The sequence below is a fragment of the Dermacentor silvarum genome, chromosome 2 (assembly GCF_013339745.2).
Source record: "Dermacentor silvarum isolate Dsil-2018 chromosome 2, BIME_Dsil_1.4, whole genome shotgun sequence".
NCBI classification, from domain to species: Eukaryota; Metazoa; Arthropoda; class Arachnida; order Ixodida; family Ixodidae; genus Dermacentor; species Dermacentor silvarum.
Genome location: NC_051155.1, coordinates 172,560,312 through 172,585,002, shown reverse-complemented (window position 1 = coordinate 172,585,002; position 24,691 = coordinate 172,560,312). Strand labels below are relative to the sequence as shown.

The 24,691-nt window shown below is 47.3% G+C and overlaps 1 protein-coding gene across 2 annotated transcripts in view; it reads right to left on the bottom strand.

Annotated features, from left to right (window-relative positions):
• Positions 1-224: 224 nt before the first annotated feature.
• Positions 225-24,691, bottom strand: part of LOC119442126 (solute carrier family 22 member 13) — a 34,708-nt gene continuing 10,241 nt past the window's right edge. The window contains exons 3-9 of one of the 2 annotated variants that reach the window (XM_037706879.2): positions 22,126-22,294; positions 19,539-19,668; positions 10,916-11,040; positions 10,261-10,475; positions 9,522-9,703; positions 4,567-4,784; positions 225-1,500 (exon numbers count right to left, since the gene is read on the bottom strand). In XM_037706879.2, the coding sequence (XP_037562807.2) occupies positions 1,386-1,500; positions 4,567-4,784; positions 9,522-9,703; positions 10,261-10,475; positions 10,916-11,040; positions 19,539-19,668; positions 22,126-22,294 (1,154 nt within the window). In that variant the 3' untranslated portion in view covers positions 225-1,385. The remainder of the gene's footprint in view (positions 1,501-4,566; positions 4,785-9,521; positions 9,704-10,260; positions 10,476-10,915; positions 11,041-19,538; positions 19,669-22,125; positions 22,295-24,691) is intronic. The other variant, XM_037706878.2, reaches the window with a different exon arrangement.

The following is a 24,691-nucleotide window of genomic DNA, read 5'->3' as shown; positions in this document are numbered from 1 at the left end:
TAGTTGATTCGCACGCCGTGTTTCAGCGCTTAAGTTTGGACTTTTCGCACGAAAACCACAATAAATGAGACGTGACACGGGCAGGCCGTTTACTGCCTCTCTGCAACTTTTATGACCACAGCGCACAAAGGTTGATTGCGCCAGCCTTGCCGGAAATTACAAGTGCAATAATGATACCCCAGGGGTGTGTGCAAGCTGTGGCGTCTGGCGTCATAGCGTATGAGAACGCACATAATAAACAGTTCTTTAAATCTGACTTCTTTCTCTTTTTATTTTTATAGTAGAATGGTCGATAATACGGTCAATGAAACAAATGTCAGCAGCTGCATCTTGTTACGGGCGTAGAAAAAAAAACAATCTCGAGGTTATGTACCTAAAAACAAGCCAATTATTGCAAGTGACAAGCCTAGGGAACTCGAAATAAATAGGATGTCGTGTTTAGCTCGCTTGTGCCAATGTGAAGAGTTTATTGCGAGTGGCTGTTCAAGTCGTAGGAATTCTTCAGTGATGCAGAAACACAATTTTGCATTAATCACAACTAAGCTGTCTAAGCAGTCTTCAAAGCATGTCTTTCAAACATTCAGCCAAATAATGCGATTTTAACAAAATGTCACCCACGCTATTTTTTTTTCTCGTATGGGAGTGTAGTATTTGTCGTCAAACTTCAAAAGGTGATTTTCGCGATAACTAGCACGGTTGCTTTTCCTTTTATCGCCCTCCATTCCTCTATGCAAAATATATCAGAGATTTCGCAAGTTACGGTGAACAAATGTCACCATCATCCCTCATCACACTTTTATGTACGCCTTCCCCCTGCTTCTGCGCAGAGTAGCAGGCTAGAGCGGACTAGCTCAGGGCGACCTGTCTGCCTTCTTTCAAGTAAGGTCTCTCCCTAAAGTAACTCATCAGATATCTTTATTTCGCTCGTTCGTGCACTGTAAACCGAAGTGAAGCAGCTCCGATCACTGAAAGACGGGGAAACAAGTTCGCCGAACGGGAATTACATTAAAAACAAACAATGTCACGGTGGGAAAGACCCACGCCTCATCCACCTGCACACGCTATTTTTGGCCCACGAGGTAATGCCACCTTCGCTCGCCCAAGGGCAATAGTACGGCGATGAATGTTCTTCTGCCTCTTACGAGATGTGCTTTTCTTCATAAAGGGCAGCAACAGACGGCATGGTCGCTCGCAACTCCACACAAGTGCTCAATATTATCTGACAGCACGGTGCTTCTGCACAGGTAACGTTCGAGGCATGAGCTGCATAGATGCTTGAGCACGGAACACGGGAGACGAGTTGTGCTGGCAGTGTTTGTAGCGCCGTATAGGAGTGAAACGATGTAGATGTCACCCGCCGTGGCAGGCTGCAGACACGGGAAGGTTCAGCTAACGGCATTGTAAACTGTTGCCACGACCGACTCATTGTTATCGAAGGCCCTGTTGACTGCAGGCTGACCTGTAACCGGCATTTTCTTGTGGAAGGACAAGATTCCTCGCCTGTGGACAAAATAAAAAACAGAAAAAAAAACAAGATTGGGCATGGTATAGTACCGAGATAAGCACAACGTAATTTAAAAATTGAGTTGAATAAGAAAATAGGGCTTCTCTAGCACTTTCTCGCACCGACGGTCTAGTCTTACAGATGGCAGCTGCTGCTTGCTCGATCATATTGGTCAACGTCGTATAGATTTTTTAACCTTGTCTGTGTAGTTGTATATAGTTTTGTAGCTCAAACTTAGACTTTAACGCAAGCATGACTTGTCGTGTTTCCCTCTTGCACTGCCAAGTATTTTATTCTTCTTCTTCTTTCTGGGGTTTTACGTGCCAAAACCAGTTCTGATTATGAGGCACGCCTGTAGTGGAGGACTCCGGATTAATTTTGACCACCTGGGTTCTTTAACGTGCACTACAACGTAAGCACACGGGCGTTTTTGCATTTCGCCTCCATCGAAATGCGGCTGCCGCGGCCGGGATTCCATCCCGCGATCTCGTGCTCAGCAGCGCAACGTCTTAGCTGACTGAGCCACCCCGGCGGGTTGAGAATCAACTTTTTATCTCAAGAATCGGTGGAGGGAGCGATAGGTTTTGAATGTTCATAAGTTTATGAAAGTTCACCATTCCGGATGATATAGATGGCGTCGCTAGCTGAAACTGTGGGCTGTTATGGGTGACGTTTCGGATCATCAAAAATGTCAAAGCCATGAGCACAGCAGAGACCATTATCTAAAACAAATTATTTTAGAAAAATAAGCAAGACCTAGCTCCCTCCCCGGGAATTGTTCAAGATATGCATAGCATTATATGGCGGTCAGCGTGGCGTGGAATGTGTTATGCGTGGTAATGATTTGTGTGGGGGTTATGCTGATATAGTATGCGTTATATATATATATATATATATATATATATATATATATATATATATATATATATATATATATATATATATATGCGTGACCAGTACGAGCAGAGAGATGCACATATTTACATTGCCGATATACATTCCACACTACGCCGACCACCATATACATAATGCTACACATATCTTCGACAGTTCTCGTTCGGGGAGGTTCCAGTTAATTTGTTTGTGCGATGTCCAGCGCGGCATAACCAATGCCGTCATAGGCAGTGGAGGGGGGATGGCTGCTCGTGCATGCGTAATTATTGCAGGAGTGGCGCATCCTCTCGTTTTCGGTCTCATTCAGTCATCTTCCACTGGTCGTGCGTTTACCAGGGTGTCTAATACCACTTGCTATCCCCCTTTTAGTCTATGCTTAGGCATTTCTGGCCTAGATTTAACGCCTCCTTTATATGTATGGCATATGGCAAACGGCGAAATCGGACGGGCTCGCAGAATGTTTTGCGCTGGTGCGCCTATCGTTATCGCGAACAATGGACCGTTTGTCACTGTACTACGGATGCCATCTATCAACCGCACAGAGAATGGGCTTAAGCTGCGCATTCTTGCCCTGTATTGAGAAAGGGGCTTTCTGGCTTCACATGAAATTTTTCGACCGACTCGCCATGAATTACTTGTACTGCTCTAGTCGTCGTCGCCATAGTTGATAACTGTGTTCATGGCCAATGAAGGTTAGTGAAAAGTGATTGCCTAACCTACTTTCTTTTTTTTTTCTTTGCTGGCGATCAAGTTGAGGCATAGACTATCTTGGCGGGCGTCGCGGTGGCATCCAAGGGAACGGAGATAGAAGCAACCAATTGCTGTTCCAGCTCAAGGTCTGCACAATCATTGCATCGGCAGGCCATCCGGGCGACCATTGCGGTGGCAAGCAACTGGTTCCCTGTTCCCTCTGTTATCCGCCTTGCAAGAGCGTCCGATGTCCCTTGACATATAATTAGCGCCCTGCCCCCGTCTACCGGCGCCACCCCACCATCTTAATTGACAGATTCACCAGCGGTGAAGCCTTCGTCTGTGGCATGTGGATGTGGAGCACACGGCAGCTCGGAAGGCAAAGGCACGGCGCATAACGCGATCATCGTGTTTTGCCCTGACTTTAAAACATTTAGTTCGGACTTCCACTTTCGAAGTTCCAACACGAAAAAAACCTGCCACCTGCTTGATTGGTTTGGCGTGTATACGAGGTCAATACGCGTCAACGAAGCATTGCTAGCTCAAACATAATCCCCCACAATTTCCCTCCATTTTCGTTCCACTAATGTTATAGGCCTTTTCACAGGTGTTGTGTCGTTGCTGATGGAAGGTCGGAACCGAAATCATCGAAGCTTAATCGCGTCTTTGATTTCTAACTATCCCTATGTGGTTGCACTGCCTGTACAGTCATATTCGGAATTCAAACGACAAGCCGTAATGGCTTACCAAAAAAAGAATGCAACTAAATTTCCACCGAGAAAAAGAAGCCAACAAGTGCTGTTTCAAATGACGCACTTAGATAAGATACGGCCTCGTAAAATCTTGAAAAATTACGCTGGCTTAAGAAAGCTCAGCGTAAGGAGAAGCTTGAGATATAAAAGCGCGATGAACCTTTTCACCTCTTCAAAGGACCAGATCAAAAGCGTGAAAATCTTAAAACGTATGCCTTTGGGGTCTTTAATGGATTTCGTGTTCATTAGAAAGTCAAGAAAATCGGTTCGACTGCAAGCTCTCAATCCTCTTTTCATGTTTGCGTAAGTCCTCATGCTTTCCACTCCACAGAAGGTATGTTAAAACTTCGCACGCCAACGCATACTGGCGATACGCCATGCGTGGGGGGGGGGGGGAGGCGCCCCCCCCCCTATAGATCCGCCATTGCCCAATGGTTACCACTCTATTCTTGTTATATCAGGATAATCATTGTGGTACCTGAACTCACTGTACTTGTTTGTTTGTGTTACTTCAATACTTTGTAACCGCTCCCCTCTTTAATGCATTATGGCCCAGAGGGTATTTTCAATAAATAAGTAAGTAAATAAATAAATAAATAAATAAATAAATAAATAAATAAATAAATAAATAAATAAATAAATAAATAAATAAATAAATATCGAATGAGGGAAAAGGTATAGTGACCAGAAAGGTCCTGCCTTAGTCTTAAATGGGACGCCACACACCTTCGTTTGTTTGGTGACTCGCCGTGTGCACTCTCTTCTGAATCTCTAGTGAACAGAGGGCAGAACCACAGCCCCTGATCCCGGCCGAAACGCTCGCCGTCCTCAATGGTCTGCGGCATGGCGGTGCCTACTGTCTCCGGCAGAAAAAAGACCAGCACACCGCCCAGCAAAGCTAGGCAGCCCATCACCAGCATCGGCAAGTACTCGTCCAGTTCAGCCTGTCAGAGAAGGACGAAAAAGAAACGTTTATATCTGCCAGGTGCTAACTCGAAGTGGTTGGCGCAAGCCTCACATAAACTGGGAGAGCGTGTTTGACAAAGATCAGAAGATGTAGCCTCGTATTGGGTCGTTTTAGTTGTTCAATGATAGCAAGGTAGGATGTTTATCAAAAGCAAGCCGATGCCGTGGAAGGTCGTTGAAGGTGCACTGAGGTCGCACCGATCAACGGTGGACGCTTGGAAGAATAAGGCGAAATCATTAGGATGGCGAAAGCATGACAAGTATTATGGGCGCAGGCGTAAAATAACCAAAGCGAGTCAAAAGACACTGAATGGTTGTCAAGAGATATCAAGGCATGCTTAAGATTTGCTATCGTGTGTACAATTTGAACGCTCCGAAGAATGTCTCTTTGCACAATGACAGTGCCCTTGCTCTGAACACGGCTGCAGCAATGAGGCCCACCGTGGCACTGGGGTCACAAGAAACGCAAAAAAAGAGGACCCGATGGACTAGACATTTACTTCGCTAAAGTGGCAATTTGCACTCGACAGACTTGACGATTTGGGCTTGAAGGGGTAACCGGAGAGACATTTGGTTGTGAGGTAACGCCAAGCGTGTCCTGTCACCTATTCTTTTGTCCGCATTCGTCGCGCGCTAGGCCTACTGCTCGTAATTATCTCCTAAGCCCAAATTGCCACTTTAGAGAATATGCCTATGTTCTTTTTATTGCGATAGCAATTATATGGACACTTCAACCGGATTTCTGCCGTCGGCGTCGCCGTCGCCGTCGCCGTCTTCGTGAGGTTCCCTATAGATGAAATCTTCGCCGCGCGCCGTATGCCCGAGCGGAAGCGTGCGGGGACGCGCGCTATCACGGAGAGCGAACGCACTCATCTCCCACGCGCAAGCAAGGAAGCAGGAAGCCAGCGCCGGAGGAGCGGGGGGGGGGGGGGGGGGGGGGTGCACTTCTACTCTGCCAACAATTGCGCTCGTCGCTCGCCGCACCGTCTCTTATCTCCACACGGCTCTGACCTTTATGCGCCGTGCATTCGCCGCTCAGATTCCGTTGAAGCGATAGACCGCACCTACCTACGCCCGTTGCGGCATATGTGCTTGCTGCCAGCGTTTTGACAGTCGTTGTCTTCAGTCATTCAGTGTGATCTATTCGTGTTTGTTTGTGCGCGCTCACACCACGCTTGTTCAATCAGTTAGTAACAGTCGGGCCACATTTTCCAACGCACGCTACACATGCAATGCTGCCCGGATCGGCAGTGCAGCGCTACAGGTGTGTCCCTTCGCACGCGCTGCCCACGGGAAGCGCTTCTCATCAACACCACCGTTTCACACGTGCCTTCTCGTGGTCATCGAGTCTCTCTTCATGTCGGTCTACTTACGCCGCAGCACACCTGCTTACTTAATCAGCTCATGTTTACTACAATTCATATTGCTACCAAAGCCGTTCACCTTACTTCGTATGACATTGCTGCGTTGCTATCGCATTCATTGCTTCGCCCTTAGGGCGAAACTGTAACATTTTTTTTTCTCCACCATGCACACAGCAGCATACCTTCAGAGAGAGAGAGAAGAAAGTGGAAAGGCAGGAAGGTTAACCAGATGGGAAGATCCGGTTTGCTACCCTACGCTGGGGAGAGAAGGGATGAGGAGGTAAAGTGACAGGAAATTAGAGCTAGAAAAAAAAAGAGCAAAGACACAAAATCCCAGTCGGCCACTGTCACCGCATACTGTCACCGCATACTGTCACCGCGCAGCACAGTAGCACTTGCTGCACTATAAACATCTGTTCAGGCTACAGTCGCTTGTCCAAGTCTGTTGCCCTAAAAAACGGCAACAGTGCTCTCGTAGCCCTCTGCTGAGATGGCTTCTGATGTCTGCATTCTAAAATGAGTTCTTCTGTTAGAGTTCTTTGGTCAAAACGCGCTATCGTGATTGCGAGAAATCGTCTCTGTAAATTGTAATGAGGACAGTTACAGTGAAGGTGCTGAAGAGTCTCCTCGCTACCCCAGTCATCACACGAGGCGTCGTCGGCCCATCCGATTCGGAATGCAAAAGACTTAGTAAAGGCCACTCCTAGCCATATTCGACAAAGCAGGGTAGCTTCGCGACGGCAGAGTACAACTGCGATGCGAAGGCGTAGAGAAGAGTCTAGGTGGTGCAGCCGGTTGATTGGAAAACGTCCTGTGTTGCACAAGGAGAACGTGATATCACGGATGAGCATTCGAAGTTCTCTAGCGGCATCTGTCCTTGATAACGGTATCGACTCCTCTTCGTCGCCTTGAAGGGCCGACCGAGCAGCGTTTTCGGTGTGTTCATTCCCTATGACGCCGCACTGACTTGGAAGCCACTGAAATGTCACGTGGTGCCCTTTCTCAATCAAGGTGCTGATTAGTTCTCTAATCTCGAATACCAATTATTCGTGTAGGTCCACGCCGCAGGGCTGATAGCAAATACTGCAGTGCTGCCTTCGAGTCACTGAATATTGCCCATCTTCGAGGTTGTTTTTGGCTGACGAGACGAAGTGCAGCGCGAAGAGCTGCGACTTCCGCAGCCGGTCGACGTCGTTAGGTGACACGTCTTGAAACTGATGGTGGTGGCTTTCGCTGGGATAACCACAGCTCCAGAGGTGCACTGGATAGTTGCTGATCCATCAGTATAAATATGTACGTGGTAGGTGTACCTCTCGTGCAAAAGGAGCACAGTTGGTTGTTTAAGAGAAGGTGATGACAGCTCAGATATTTTTGCCGATTCCTGGTATGGTGAGGTGCACTGCAGGTCGAGCCAAACACCATGGAGGAATCGATGGCTTAGTCGCGGGGGTGAAGCCTGGTGGAAGGCGCGTGTAATAATCCGAAATCGTAGTACAAAATGATGTCTGAGGTCTTTCTGGTGGTACTGTTACCAGATGATGGGAACGGGCAAGAGGTAAGGTGCCTAATGTGCACTCTCAGCACTTCCAACGCAATGTGTGCTTGTATGGGTTGGTCCCGGGCAATTGCAATAGTCGTCACTATCGATGCGCACTTTGGCAAACCCAGACAAACCCTGAGAGCCCTAGATTGAATAGCCTGTAGAGCACGAAGATTTGTCTGGCAAGTGTTGGTCAGTACGGGCAAACTGTATCTCAGAAAGCCCAGAAAAAGAACCCTGTACAATTCCAACAAGGCATGCATTGACATTCCCCAAGTATCTCTGCCCAGAAACTTGAAAAGCTGGGAGATTGCTGTCAGGTGCTGTTTCAAGTAGGTCACGTGCGGGCTCGAGAGATCTCTATCAATAATTATTCGAAGAAATCTGTGCATCTTCTCATAATACTTTATCTGGCCATTTATAGAGATGGCGTAGGGTGTCATTGGTTTGCGAGTGAATGCCACCAGTACACAGCATACCTTCAGAGAGCACGCTCGAACGTAGGTGGTAGGGAACAATGGGGAGAGGGGAGTCTAAAGCACTGTGGCATAAATCATGGCACAAGCATCTTCGCACATGAAGACAATGACATCGTTCGACTTTGCTACGGAATCATGGCGAAAGCATTTTCGCACTTGAAGAGTATGACATCTTTCGACTTCGTTCAGAATAATGTTTCTGGACATTTTGCAGTTCGGCACGAGTAAACAGTCGTATTTTCTATCCTCATTAATAAGTCAACATTTCTTGCTATATTGCCCATGGGAAGTCTGTGCTTATTTCAGCGGCCTCAGCGCTTATGAGAACCTGGGGCGAGAATAAATTCGAACCGTTACAAAAAGCGAACTTTGCTAAAGCACCTGAATACAGAAGAGCCCTGATTGGTAATGGCTTGTTTTAAAACATAAATGCTGCTGCCGCACCACTGGCCCACCAACAGGGACCTAATGAAAACTGATAAGTGTAAATTTATTTGTCGTTGTCGACCTAATGGATAAGAGTTTGTTCGTCAATGACCTTGACAAACAGCTCAGTGTCCAAGCTTACGTGTGTTTGTGATGGCAGAACACAGCATTAGATATGTCCCCGCATGATGTATGACGCTTATCTCCGTATTCCGGAACTTTCCTTCACTCGTGACTCCACGTCGACTCAAGAAAGTGGATGGCAGCGACGCCCTTCAGCAAAAATGGTCATTGCACTTCACTTGAGCCCCCGCCCTCACCACTGCAATTCTTTAAAAGCGTAGGGTCTTCTTCAGTTGAGCGATGGCACTGTGTTAAAATCGACATGGTGAAGGAAGAGCGCCAAGTCGAGGATGGTTTGAGAATATGAGGGTCAGGATGCTCATGGAAATGCCTGGCAGTTTCCTAAGTGTATGCTTGTAATGCAGAAAGTTTGTGCTCTCTCTCTCTCTCTTCTTTTTTTTCATTTTTATTTGTCACTGGGCGCCTTTCTGTACCACTGGCCGAACGTGCAGAGGGCTGGCAACTATACAGTATATGTTAGTCGGTGACAACCTATAGCATGCAATGGCAAATGCACCACTGGCCCAACTCAAAGGGGATTTGTGTAGAAGCGCCAACCTAATTACGTCCGCTCATTTCCCTGACGTCACAGTGGAGGGGAATTTTTTTTAACATCGCCGTCTCTCGAGAACTATGTTTGGAGTGCGGACGCAGAGAGGAAAGGTGCACTGCGGTTTTGGGGGAGGAGTTTGTACTGAATTGGTAAAGTGGTTGCCGGGTGTAGTGCTGGATTTACTGATTCAGCGCATTTGTGTTCTGGCGTTAACATTCTATAGCACGTACCAGGGAGGCGACCTGTGCCCCGAGCAGTCCACCAGCGTCTCCGAGCAGCCTCTGAAGCAGCACGGCGCGACCACGGACGATGGTGGGGAATACTTCCGACGCCATCTGGTAGGTGATGTTGTAGCCGCCGGCGAACGCCATAATGAGCATGGTCGCCATCACGAGCGTCCAGGTGGCCGACTCTGCAAGGTCAATGCCAGCAACAGGAAAAAAAAAAGATGAGTTAGCAGTGCCGCAAAAATATTGACACTATAATCTCATCAGTTATTACAAGAGGGAAAGGGCGTTTCATAAGCAGTTGTAATGACATTCTAGCATTCAAGTATATGACTATGAAATACCTACTTAAAGCATAAAAACATTCTAGAGGTTAAAGCTGATATGCGAGTTATGAATGCAAACTTCTAATTGCATTACTTATGCTGTGTGAGATATTCTTCACAGTACTTATAGAATAAATTCGTTTTTCGATCTTATGCATATTTTTGCGTAATGGTAGCGTCCTATTAATTACTTGCTTAGATCAAAAGTAGTGCCAAATTAGTGCTTCAGACATATTGTTCGAGTTCGTGTATTTTTATTCATTTACTCATTTATTTTTGTCCTTGCTGCTTCAGCTGCTGCTGCAATTCCAACTATTGCATGCTTCAACTATGACGAAAAATCAGAGAAGCAAGCATGGCTTTTAAGCCCACTGCAGCAGACAACGCCCGCCTTCTAAGGTGATTAGGGCACTCACCGGTCCTAAGTAGCCACATGATCAGGCAGACAGTGCCACCGATGAGTATAAAGATGGAATTCGGCCAGCGTCGTCCAAGTTTGTCCAGCGAAGAGATGCATATGATGTTCACGGGCAACTCGCATGCGATGGCGATCGAGTACGTTGAGTATATGTTCAGGCCAAGCCGTCCCAGCTCAAGGGTGGTCACGTTGTAGCACATGCAAACTATAAACCTGGATGTAGCGTATGAAATGCAACCAGGCATACGTTTTACTTTAGCATTGATTTACTAAGGGCGTGGCATTCAAGATGTAGTGTGAATCAAGGCATAGGAGTCACACGTTGGCTTCAGTTTGACACCTTGGAAGTTTTTAACGTCAAAGTTCCCTTCCCTTGTAACATTAGCAACAGAACTAAAAAAACGTATATTGCATGCGACAAATCACTGCGTTTAAAACTGTTTTAGCTATAGGTTAGCCCATGGCAATCTTGCAACGCGCCTCCTGGTCACAACCAAAGCGAAATCCTGCGCTCAGAGAAAAATAAAGTGTTGTCACGTCATAACAAAAACGCTATTTTACAAGCTGCACTTGAGCATATTTTGAGGAGTCGCTGGGCAAATAGCAAAATGCACTGGTGAGTCTATTGCGTAAAAGGTTTGGCGTCCTCATACCAGCCGAGATATATTAGCACCATGATCTTTCTGATGTTGGGCGACTTGAGCATGAGCAGAGTGCCTTTCCAGAAGCTGGGATGCTCCTCAGCGACGCCGTTGTTCTGCACATCGCTGGCTGTCTTCTGCAAGTCCCGCAATGGGAGACAGGAGTAAATAATTAATGCCGGTTTTGCGGAAAAAGTACTGAAACAAAGTTTACTCAACCCTACTGAAATATTCTCGCGCAATCGCCGCTGTCCTCACGTTACGCGTGGTGTGTTTTATGAGTTTTAGTATCGGCACAGAAGCCCAACCACTCAAACATTTCGCAGTCGGCAGGCTCTTTATGTATCGGCTATATAGCTGTCGCACGAACTACACATGCTATGCATACTTGGGCAAAAGCAGCAGAGAGCCTAAGTCGTGTAGCCCGCTGCGTGCCACGGCATAAAGTCACGCATGACTGCCTCCCGACCTCTTCCCAGCTAACCTATAATATCGCACAAGCACTTTGGCACGAACAAGGAGTGGGGATGCTCCACTCTCTCGCGTCCTCCGATTCTTTCTTCCCCGCACGACTCTCGCGTCTCCTGATTCTGGCTTCCCCGCCTAGCACACGCGGCTTCGAGAGTCGGTGTTGTTAGATACGAAGAGAGATAGGCGCGATTGTTCCGATGTTTGTGCCACCTGACGGAGTGGATACTAGGGCACAAGAGGAACTTGCTTTTCGTCTTCGGCTGTCAGACGGCGACGCGCGCGGACCGACAGGGTGCCCGACGGTCAGCACCGCGGGACCGACCCGCAAAGGCCTTCCCGATCGCTCGAATGTGTCTCCGTTAGAGCGACTGCACTGGCGAATGACCAGTGTATTGGTGTCCGGCATGGGGCGAAATTATCCACTCGGTATCCTTACCCTTATCCGCTCGGTATCCTAATCCCATCGATTTTTAAGGGTTTCCCATTTATCGTTCAGTTCTACTTGCTGCCATTCTTGTGTGGGGAGGCAATAAATGCTATTTTGTGCTTGCACTGCACTGTGTGTGTTGTCGTCCCTCGGTTTCTAGAGCATTCGAGACCCCGCGAGGTATAGGGACCATATATCATTAGGTAAGGTATGTGAAACAAAGCATACAAGTTGATGATGGTAAAGAAACATGTGATGCTTACCCTATACTGTCCCATATAAAAGGAATAGGTCAAAAATTTCCTCGCGTGGCTAGGGGGGCTAAAGTCCTGCATAATTATAGCTCGTACGTCTTAAAAGTTTCCTTACTAGTATGTAATTCTTTATATGCTGGTTCGAAAGCTGGTCAAAAGTAAACTCAATAGCAGGTGGAAAGTAGAGAGAGAAGAGAGGAAGGAAAGGCAGGGAGGTTAACCAGACTTAGTCAAGTTTCCTACCCTACAAGTAGGGAAGGGGATGGGGGAGTGCGATGAAGACAAGAATTGATCGCAGTTTCACATGTACTAAGCCAGGTGTAGCACGTCTACAGTGGGGTGCTCAAGTCGGTCGCCTTGAGGTATTGAAGAAAAGCTCGGGCGGCTTTCAGGGCTCATGAGCTGTGAGGCCAGGCTCCCAAGAAATTTGATTTTGTAAATGGCCTATCATCCAGTCTATTCAAGGCACACTGGAAAGTGTGGCGTTGATTATCGAGGCGAGAGCAGTGGCACACACGATGATGGATGGTCTCTTCACACTTGTACTTAGCGCACATGGCTGAGTCCGCCGTTCCAATACGATAGTTGTAGGAGTTGGTGAAGGCTACTCCTACGCACAACCGACACAGAAGCGTTGCGTCACGTCGTGAAAGCTTTGTTGGTACATTCAGCTTTAGTGATGGGTCGAGGTTGTATAATCGACGGTTAGAGTTCTGCGGAGTATGCCAATAACTGAACGTGATGGTACGCTCGAGAGTGCGCAGCTCTCTTGGAGCGACTACTCTCGATAAAGGTATGAGGAGTGTCGGTGCTGCAACCTGACCACGTCTGGCAGGGTCAGCGGTGAGGTGTTACCAACAATGCCACAATGTTCCGGCAGCAACTGAAAGGTTACATCATGTCCTCGTTCAGAAACGCAATGGCAAATCTTGTCGATTTGGGACACCAGCTGGTTGTAATTTCCACATCATAAACTTTGCAAGCTTTGGGGGGATGCTTTCGAATCACTAGGTATTGCCAATTGGATAGGTGGTTCTTTTTCAATGTATTCCACAGCAGTGCGAAGAGCGGCCAGTTCGGAACCTGTAGATGGCGTGACGTGGGAATTCTTAAACTTGATGACGACCGATCGAGATGGTATAACAATGTCGCCCGTCAAGCTTTCCGAGACCAAACCATCCGTGTGAACATGGATTCGGTTAGCGTACGAACAATGCAAAAGTTCCAATGTGATCTGCTTGAGAGCCGCGGTGGTCAGGCTAGCCTACTTCGCAATTACTGGAACAGCAAGGTACACTGGAGGCTTTTTCAAGCACCACAGAGGGGATGGCGTTCTTGTTACGGGTGAGAATCTCTATGACAAAGAGTGCTGGTTAGCTGCAACTGATCTGAAAAACGCTACCTTGGTTCTTTTCTCAGGCAAGTGAGCGATATGGGGGTCAGGAACTCTAGATATAGGGCTAACATGCGCCCTGAGTGCGTCGACAGCTATATAAGTCGTTATTGGGTGGCCTCTCGCCGTGGCAATTGTTGCTACGGTTGAAGCACATCAAGGCCGCCCCAGACATGTTCGATGGGCTTTGACTTGAATCCTCTGTACGACACGAATGTTAGTTTTGTTAGCATTGGACACCACAGGTGTGCTATATCGCAAGTATTCTAAGAAAAGCGTCCTGTATACTTGGAGCATAGATGTCGCGGATGTGCCCCACGTTTTACTGGCAAGAAACCTTAGTATATGGGAGATAGCCTCTTCAAGTATTAGATGTGGGAGCTCCATGAAAGGTCTCTGTCGATAATAACGCCTAGGAATTGGTGAAATTTTGCGTATGAAATTATTTGGTGGTCCATAGAAACGGGGTACCAGGTCATGGGCTTGTGGGTAAAAGCGACAAAATCCCACTTATCGGTCGAAATGCTGAGGTCTCGAGCACACAGGTATGACAATGTCAGGGTCACTGCTTTTGGGAGCCGTGCACGCACCTGGCGACGAGTAACTGCCGAAGCCCAGATGTGTATGTCGTCAGCATATATGGAAAGGTTGACTGCATGTGGTAGAACCTCGGCGAGTCCAGTGATTGCAAGGTTGAGCAAACTGGGGCTGAGAACCCCACTCGGCGTGACGCCATGTTTTATTGATGTCAAGGTAACAACAAATTGTTTTTAGGGCGCAGCTCTTAGGCGCCCGTTCCGGCGGCGAACGTAGGCGTGTGCGCTCGGCGTCCTCGTAACCGAGCGAACGAGCACAGCGAATGATGAATGAGCGAACGCGGAGCGCGGATGAAAGACGGCGATAGCGAAGAGAGCGCGAGGAGGACAGCGGAGGAGGAAAGCGGAGGATTATGGTGCAGTGGAACCATTAGGCGGAAAGCGGAGGAGGAGGGTATGGCGAAAGCGTGAGAAGAAAAGCGTAGTGCCTCGCAAGACGGGCTTTGGGGCTACGATGGCTACGTCGCCGCCAATATCGCGAATTGAAAACACGTATACACATGCGCTCAAATTTCGAATTAGGGAGTATCGTAATCGTCGGTGAATTTTTTTTTGCAGCCTTAGGGCCGGTATTTATAATCAACATACTACTGTGCGAACCGCACATAAGCTTTCACAGTGTATGCCTATATGTTTCACTGTGTTCTAACGGGAAAAAAATATAAATATTTTCGAAGCGGTAAGACATTCTTAATGTTTCCGCGACCGGGCGTAAATTTTACCATGTCATTGTTTCCGAACTCTGAATAACAGGATAAGCGTCATACAGTCGAACACCTCTACAACAAACGCCTCTACAACGAAATGACCTGTATAGCGAAGGAGCGATGATGTCCCGGCAGAATTCATATCTTTCAAATGTATTGTGAACGCCTCTGCATCGAAGACCACTACAACAGATTTGGCAGCACAACGAAGGGATTTAGGTGGTTCCAACGGCTGTTTTGTTACTTTGCAACGGACGCCACACAATGGTGCCGCCACTGCGCTCAAAACACTCCACTGAGTTGTGCTCCGTGCTTGTGTTAACGCTGCCGCTAGCGGCGCACTTGACGAGGGTACCGATGTAAGCGAGCGTTATAGTCCTGTGGTTCTGCTCCAAGAATTGCTCAATTCGTACGCTGCTTGTAACAGATAAGCGGGTGCGACCGCTGACGAATACGTCACAGATGATGACGATGTGATAATGTATTCGTAACTCGCGACCGACGTCTTCAAGGCCACCTAGAGTAAAAAAAGATATCGACTTATTTCACTAATTCTCTGTTGAGTTCATCTTATATAAATGTTTTTCTTTCTCTTGTTGAACCTGCTTAGCCTTCTATATTGTCAGTAGTAGGGTGTGTGCTTTTTACAACGAAGTGACTTGTATAACGAACGATTTTGGAGCTCTCAAGCACTTCGTTATGTAGGCCTATACCCTCTGAAAAGCACACCCTTCGGCCAACCTTTATGGCATAATAAGAAAAAGTGACCCAAGCAGGCGCAAGCTTTTCAAAGTTAACCAGTAGGATAATTATATCTTTAATGTAGCAAAGGCACTTGTGCAGGTGTACAATCTCTATTTGCGAATGCTTTCTTCTTTTAACGCTTCCAATTTTTGCATACTGGACAATTTATTAGTTAAATAAATATACGAAATTGCCACAAGATCATATTTATTCAGTTGCACCTTACAACTTGGTGATATTGTTAGCACATTTCCATCAACGTTTAGACTGTTAATGGTGTTTAGACTGTCATGATATAGGAAAGGCATTGAAGACGGCATAGGTACGCCTGTCTTTTTCTGCGTGATTAGTCGCAACAAGCTACCAAGCCATTTCAGGGGGATAGTTGTATGACTGGTGTTTAGCTTCGCCAATTCGCCAGGGGGGTTTTGCAACATGGCAACAGCACAGTTCATTGTTCGTGTGACAGGAACACAAACAATTGAAGGCTGTCCGTCAGCTACGCTGCGAATTGCGCAATAATCACTGCCTAGGAAACTGCTTCAGGGATCCTTACCTTACATTCGAATACTGCTGAGATAACGCGTATTCGCTCCAGGTTCGTATCGCTTCTCTATCGCTTGAAAATTGGTGTGCAAGAAAATGCTGTCGGTATCACCTGAACAACTTCTGTTGGATTGAATTGGAGTTACTATGAAGGCCAAATTTGGCTTTATTTTTTCAAACACAAAAAAAATTATTTTTAAAAAAGCTACAACCTTCGTCCCGACAGAACTGACTACTACTGTAAGCAGGTCTTCGGATGGTTGTCCCTGATTGAAAAAGCCACCGTGGTCCTCAGACAAAGCGAGGCCAAGGCAACTGCAGTTGAAGATTAAGTAGTGACTCCTGCAAAACAATGCACTCGAATCGCCCGAATCGGAAGAGTTATCGTTGGCACTGATTTGCACATTGAGGAGAAAGATCAGGCTAGTTTTCTTGATTATTAGATAGCAATCAACCCAGTAAACATGCTATAACGCCTCAGTTCTCCAGCATGCCGCAAATAATTACGTAATCATTTAATTGGATTACTTAAACATATGCGCTAATGCCAGAGTCATGTCGAGATGTCAAATTGGTCACCGGTGGTAATCGGATTGTATAAGAAACTTTTTTATGCACTAGTCACCTTACTATAATGGTTTCGTTCTGCACCTTGCCACTGTGCATCAAGCCGTGCACTGGAAGTGGTGTTGCCCTTGAACCACTTGAACCATGAACTGTTACTATTTGAACCACTTTAATGAACCACTATGAACCACTATGAACCACTGGAACCACTTGAACCACTTGAAACTGTTACCACTTGAACCTGTTTGAAATTTAGCACGGGATAGGTTTTGTTAAATGACCCCTCACCAGGCCACATAGCAAATCTTGGTTATACGGTGGAAGTTGTTACGTGCCCTCTAGAGAGTGCTTTAACTCAAGTTTTTTTTTTTCAGATTGGTTCAGTAATAGCGGAGATAGAAATATTTCAGTGCCGCGAACCCATGATTTCAGGAGGCGAGCGCCACTGCCAAGAGAGACACTCGATCGCCCTCCACTTGCCCCGTATAGCCTCCGCAAGCGAAATTCCTACCCTGCTTTCTCCCATGCCGCGGCCGGAAAATGGCGTGACGTATACGTCACGGGTCCCGGCTCCCTTATTTTTTTCTTTCTCCAATTTTGCTGCGCGGTGCACTTCCGGTGACGGTCTCGCGCACGAGTTGTTGCGTTTGTCTCGTTTCGCGCAGCGCACGATTTTGCTCGCTGTGCAAGAGAACACCTGACTAGCGGTCAAGTACTACACGATAACTGAGGCAGACACAAGCGGATCACAGAGCATGATCGCGTGCTGGAACACGGTAGAAAATGACAATTTCGTTCTCTGCGCGCGCGACTGCGCGACATGTAAACAAGCAGATGAAACGGAAGTACATCTCCCTTGCTACGGTACGAAGTAAAAAAAAAAAAAAAGCCGGCAGATCCCACGCCATGTGGGAATCAATGTTATGCGAAGCCGGGACCCTACAAAGTTAACTGAAACGACCATGAGAGCACCGAAACGTAGGCGGCTCTTTCATGGCCTACATGACACGCATGTCATGACATTCCTGTCATGAGTCCTCAGGAGTCCCTTTGGCGACGCCTAAGAGACGTTAAGGCGAAAGCCTCAGTCATGCTCATGACTGACTTCGACTATCAACATTTAGCTTTTTCCTTCACTTAGACCACATCTGAACCCATTCTATTGGTTTTTGAGTGTTAATCCTTTTTCGCCGAGTCATTGTCATTTTTGGTGAGTAATGCTCATGACTATGACTTCTACCATCATCCTTTGGTGTTTCCTTCACTTAGTGTCGACGTCCGAACCCATTACAGTGGGTTTTGATTGTTAATCTTTTTCACTGAGTCATTTTCATTTTTGCTGACTCATGCTTATGACTATGACTTCTACCGTCATCCTTTAATGTTTCCTTCACTTAGTGCCCACGTCTGAACCCATTCGAGGGGTTTTTGAGTGTTAATCATTTTTCACCGAGTCATTGTTATTTTTGTTGAGTCATGCTCCTGACTATGACTTCTACTATCATCCTTTAGTGTTTCCTTCTCTTAGCAATCACGTCCGAAACCATTTCAGCGGGTTTTGAGTGTTAATGTTTTTTTTCGTGGGTCATTGTCATTTTAGGCGGCTGTTTCATGACCTACATGGCACGCATGTCATGACCTATTATTTATGTTCGTTGTACACTCTTGTCATATTATGCTAATTTTTGTACATACCAAGTTAACGAAGCGACCATGAGAGCACCAAGTCGTAGGCGGCTAGATAGATAGATACTGTGAAAGTGGCAAATGTTAGCCAAGAAATGCTTCGCGTTTAAATATGAGCGCAGCTTGCACTAGTGGTGCAAGGATGGAAGAAACAGCGGAGCTTGTGATCGACCAAGCTACAGCCAGGGTCGCTATCCCGACGACGCTGGATACTCAAACGCAGACTCTCGCGTTCTCGTTCTCGAAACTCGGGATCTTCGACTCAACGATGTCTTTTCTCGGCTGCAGCTTCGGCACGGTATTCCGGATCGGGTCACCACCGACGCGTTTCAAGACGTGGTCTGGCGAAGCGTTCGACATGTCTAGGCGAAGCGAGGCACATGTGGTTGCTAGGCGACGCGAAGTGACGTCATGGCTAGACGGAGCAGGTGCGCGGTCGTAGGCTCGTAGCAGCTTGGCGCGGCGGTGCGGAGCGGCGGCGAAGCGAGGCGCAGCTGTGCCAAGTGGTTGCTTTTAAACGCGCGGTGACGTTATCGCCAGGCGCTGTTTCTGGGCTACACTGTTTCTGGCCTCCGGCTTGAACAGTTCCGCTGTTTAAAAAGACACGCAGGCATTCCGTTCCTACGTGGGAGTGGCCCGTGAACCTCCCCCTATAAAACGGGGGTGTATTCCTTCAGGACCTCAATAAAGTTCTCTATCTATCTATCTATCTATCTATCTATCTATCTATCTATCTATCTATCTATCTATCTATCTATCTAAACTTTAGTTCACCTATTGAAGCAAACGATCAAACAAATAACTGCTGTTGCCTTGAATAATTCTCAAAGTCACGTGCTGCGGTGAGTGACGTCACAGCACAGCGAACACGCAGGTGCACTTGCGCGATTGACGTCGACTCTCCGGCTGGTAGTGCGGCACCCGCCAGGAGAAGGGCGCAGGGTGTTTGGTTGGAAATTTCAGCTCTATTCGCGGGGCGTAGCGGTGTGATACTTTGCGGGCACAATCGTTAGCGCTCAATTTATGCACTGCACTCTTCAATTCGAAATGGCCAGACATAGTGCGGGGCCCTTTAAGAGGGCTCGGAGATGGCTTATCTGGGAACGTGCGACGTCCCCCTCGATTCGCCGTCGAGTGAGGCAGCGAACAATTTGCGAAAAACGTGGTGCCCATGCAACGCAACATGTAACTTGTAGCGGTGAACCGGACGGAACTCACGTATAGCGATATTTGCATTCACTTGCCTTCAGAAGCTTATCGAGTTGCTCTTCTGACGCGTCCTTGCCGTTTATACGCGCAATCCTCTGGAGGATGACAAGGGCTTCTTGCTTGCGGTTCACAGACAACAGCCAACTGGATGATTCAGGAACCCACCTTGAATAAAACGGGAAAATGATTAACGAACTACATTACACGTGGACAGCAATAATTGTCGAGGAGCAGGAGGCGGATTGTTGCTTGCTGCAGGCGTTGCAAAAGCTGCCGGCAATTGCTTCGCCCCAGCACCATTTATTGCAAGCAGTATAGGGTCTTCATTTCATCTGGTAACCCAAGAGAATACTAATGGCGAGGGTGGATTGGAACCGGGGCGCAACAGGCTGCGCGCCATCTATTCCAGGTTGACCGAGATCACTCGCCATTCAAATTCTAGCTATGTATCACAGAGAAACTTTAGGAGGAAGCCGAAGCACTCCTCTCCTAAATATCCAGCGTCCTCGTGGGAACAAATGTCACTTGCGCATCAGTCCATCTATCAACACTTCATGCAATACGCGAGTTTTGTTGGAGGGAAAAGTATAACAGACGTTGCACTTGCGTGGAAAATATTCGCTTAAGCTTTCTTTTATTCTCATTTCTTTTATTTTTTATTTTCTGAAGTCGACAATGAGTGCAAGTTAGAGCGTGATTCGTGTTAATATCTAGTACCAGTGAAACTGTCGTATATCCAACTGCGGTCACGTTACTTTTGCTTTCGTCGCCAATGCGTGCTGCCTACTCTAAAAGCGGTGGAGTAGAAGGGAGAAAAAAAATGTGGCAGTATCGCACAAATGGCGTTGCATTGACAGCTGTGGCAAGGCCTATCGTTGAGCTTGAAGTTCTATGTTGGCCAGACGCAGCACGCAAAGCAACTCCTTCTGGGCAGAAGGAACGGCGCCCTGGCCACTCAGAACGCTCGCGTGATGAGCGCCCCCAGGGGAGTTGCAGGCATCGCATCTAGATGGTGCATGATGGTGCACGTCTCGATGTTGCAGGAACTGTCGGCGCTAGTCAGCGCTCAGTGAAATATTAGATAACGTTAACTTGACGTTTACTGGCCAGACCTCATCTTACGCACAGCCGCTCAGCAGGAACGCTAGTGTGCTTATTAAAGCACTGCACGGGCCGATTTCTTAAGCCCGGGGCCGGCCCGGGCCCGTTTTTACGTTGGGCTGCCCGCCCTAGCCCGACCAAAAGTTTTATGGGGAGACCCGGGTCCGGCCTGGGCCCGTAAAATATCTACGTTACCCGCTCGGCCCGGCCCACCACCCTTTTACCTTAGGCCCGAGCCAGGCCCGAGCCCGGCTTGAAACCGGAAAATACATGTTTTTCAGAGTCGAGACGCGCAAGGATAACTCGCTGCACGTTACATGCACACCACCAGAAAGCCCGAGCCCGGCCCGGGCCGCGTCAAAAAACTCGAGCCCAGCCCGGGCCCGGGTCAAAAAGCACATGCCATGCCCGAGTACGGCCCGAGCCCGTGAAAAAACTGTCTCTACCGGGCCCGGGCTTTCGGGTAAGCCTGAGCCCGTGCAGTGCTCTAGCACTGCTTATATTGTGCATGCCCACAACGATCGGGCAAGCAGCGGAAGCCAGAACGCTGCCCTTAATTGCGCCGCCACCGATGTGACTGAGCGTTGCGTAATGGTGCGTTCAGTTCTCTTTTTTTTTTCGAAACCTTGTCCTTAGACATAATACAAAGTATATAAAAAATACACGAACAGACTTGATTCATGCAAAAAATCTAGAAGTGAACGATGATACGGTCCATGAATCCAACGTTCAAGGTCGGGTGGGCGGCCAGGCCGACGGCCTGCTGCCCGTAGGTGGTGGAGACGGCTTAGGTGAAGTCCTGGGCACGTCCATAATAGGTGTGTCACTGTCACATTTTGAATCGTAGTGTCACAAAATGGGCACGAGGTATCATAGGGACCGTGGTACTGTTGTGCCCAGAGAGCGGTCACAGACGGGGTGAGTGCGACCCCGACACGCAGCCTCCGTAACGTAAGCTCCTCTCGGCGGGTTAACCCACCAGGGAGGTCTGACCCACACGGAGGTATGTGCGTTCACTTCATTCTCCTCAGGACCTCAATAAAGTTCATACTCACTCACTCACTTCTCCTCGTCATTTTAACGCGATAGTGTTTAGGGCCCCGTGTCGCAGAAAATCTGGCGTCAGCAACCGGCGTGTGATCGCGGGTGGCGGAGAAAATCATCCAACCACATCGACCACGCAGGCCCTCCACGTGGTGCAAGGTTTTGGTGAATAAAAATTGAATTTCTCACATTGAAATCTGGTGACGTCAAAATCACCGCAGCTTACTCGGGAGCGTCCCCTGTTAGATTCTATGGCAGTGGGGCAGAGTAGCATGACATCACAGATCGACGTGCCCCGGTAATGCACTATCTAGGAGGCGTTCGCCAAACACACTCCCGTCTAATGACCGTCTAACCCTCCACGGGCGAGCCACGTATGCGCCGTCAGCAGGACACCACGCCAATGGCGGCGGCGGCGGTGTGAATAAGCCTCGAGCGTCCATACAATTTCAATGGCAGTAAACGAATCATACTCACCAGAAGATGACGAGTAAAAACACGCTCATGGAGGCATTCGTAACGATGAGCACCCTCCAGTTCTGCAAAAGGTAGGCATACCAGGGCAGCATGGTGGCCAGTACAGTCCAACTGGTGGCCCAGACGAAGGCAACCAGGGTCCTCTTTTCCGATATGGTGTACTCCATCACTGCGGAAAGCACACTTCTGGATCACGAAATCAGGCGTGCATTGGATAATGATAAACAGATATTGTATGCGGAGCTCTTCGTGAATTCTGCGCCAGAACTGTAAAGCATGAGATTTATAACGCGTTTTATTATTGCATAAAGCACCAGATTGCAATTTGGAACGCCGGGAAGAATACACCTTTGTTTGGATGAAATACTGTAATTTGATGCATCATCCTTGTCATCCGGAATTGCGCGCTAGGCATCTGATTAGCAGACATCTGCAGCATCTTTCTCTCTCTGTCTCTCGACCGATCTATCGAGTCTAGCTGTCTGTCTGCGTATCCATGTATCAGCATCGTAGCTGCAGTTTCATGAGAAATATGCGAAATATTGTCTTGCTCCCAGTTCCACGTTCGAGCCCAATTTGTACAACTTCTGCAATCGCAGGCTTCTTCCCCGAGCAATACTATTAACCAGAAAAGTGTCTGGTTGGCTACTCTAGGCAGGCGGAAGACAATGGGAGAATAGAAAGATGCGAGGTCCCTTAGTAGGCCAAGCACCTTGCCGCGAACCTGATTATACCACCGTTGTATAGTTAATGTTGCTTTTCCAACTTTCAAGTATTGTAATAATTATTGCCACGTAGCGTTAATGTCAATTCAATATCGTAGTTCCGACACAGGGCCCAGAACCTTCTTCCTAAGTAAGGGTGCTAATACCTTTTCACATGATCATCGAAACGACGTTTTACATCATAGCAGTAGGGAAAACTGAAACGCTGCCTTTCGCCCTTTTGAAGAAGCTCCCTCTTCCGTTAGTACTAAGGAATAAGCGGCAAGATTCAACCTTCTGCAAGCGAGGGCAATGCTCTGCCTAGCGACACTTTATCATGCCGTGCTTCTTTTCTCTCTCTCTCTCTCTCTCTCTCTATCTCTCTTTCTCCAACATAAAGTGGCTAGGCTGGTTCAGCGCACGCAGCTGCAAACGCCTGCTAGAATTATTTTTTTTTTTCGGCACCACTCTTCCCTTTTCCTTAGCTTCTTGCTTCTTTTTGTCCGACCATTGGTTCGCTGCGGCCTCCGCATCCCTGAGCTCGCGGTGATTATTCAAGATATTTGAAGGAAGCGAGACCATGCCTGTTTTCTTCACGCGTAAGCCTCCGGAAAGATGACCTGCTTTTCAAAGTGCCGCAGCAGAGACCCCCGTGCCATCTCTTGACTCAATTTTGCAATCTCTGGTAAGTTTAGACGCGCAGTATTTGGCTCATACAATTATGGCACTAGGTGATCTAAAGGCTGGATACATTAATTTACGGCGTAGGGCTGGAAGGCTGCTTCATTTGTTCTCGTTGCGCATACGAGGACAGTGGTCTTGTGAAGCGTATTGCATATTTGTTGCCAACCCAATAATGTGAACATTGTGATTGATCGAATCATTTGGAACTTCGTCCTCTAACGCGTGTCGGTAAGGCGATTTCATGTGCAGCGTTGCTGTAAGAGTGCTACTGAAGTTACATAGTGCATGTTTCCTTGTTGGTAATTTGAAAAAGAAGTAACCACAGGCTTCTAACTTGTGCGACTGAAAAAGAAATTCACAAATTTGGAGAGCTGTGAATTTGTTGCCGAGATTATTGAAAACTTCTTCGAGTAGTCCCATTTGCTTCACTTCGTATAAAAGTATTCCGGAGATTTTTTAATATTTTATTTATTTAGAATACCTGCAGCGCCCGTGTGCGGCATTAGTGTAGGGGGGAAATATTAACATTTAAATACAAATAAAACTATAAATACATAACAAAGCGCAGATTGGTAACACGCCATTTCGGAGCTGTCTACAGAACAACAACTCTGAAATTTGGTTTAAAAACAACAAACGCAACAAAGTCAAAAATAACCAAGCACAAATTACTAGAAGAAAGGAGAAAGAAAGCATAAACAATAACTTTCAACTGGCCGAGATGAAATAAAACTTTGAAGCACAAGTGGGAATGTTTAATGGGAAGCAGAGACAATTTCTTGAGGGAGGGAGCTTATTCTATTGTTGAATTGTTAGTGGAAAAAAATAATATTTCAATAGGTTCATTCTGGTAGCAAACTCGCGCACTTTTAATGTGTGATCAGTGCGGGCAGATATAAATGTAGGTTCCAACATGTAGTTTTCTTTTTGAATGCCCGTTAAACCATGAAATGTTTTATAGAACGAAGACAAACGTAAATATTCGGGCCTGTCTTCAAGAGGCCATCCTAAAGTATTTCTGATTTCAAATGACCTTTTAGAATAGTCATAATCCCCTGTGACGAAGCGGACCGCTCGCAGCTGCACATATTCCAGAGCATCGATGTTAACGTTAGTAAAAGGGTCCCAAGTGCTACACGCGTATTCTAAAAGTGGGCGTACATTCTACATATACAGGG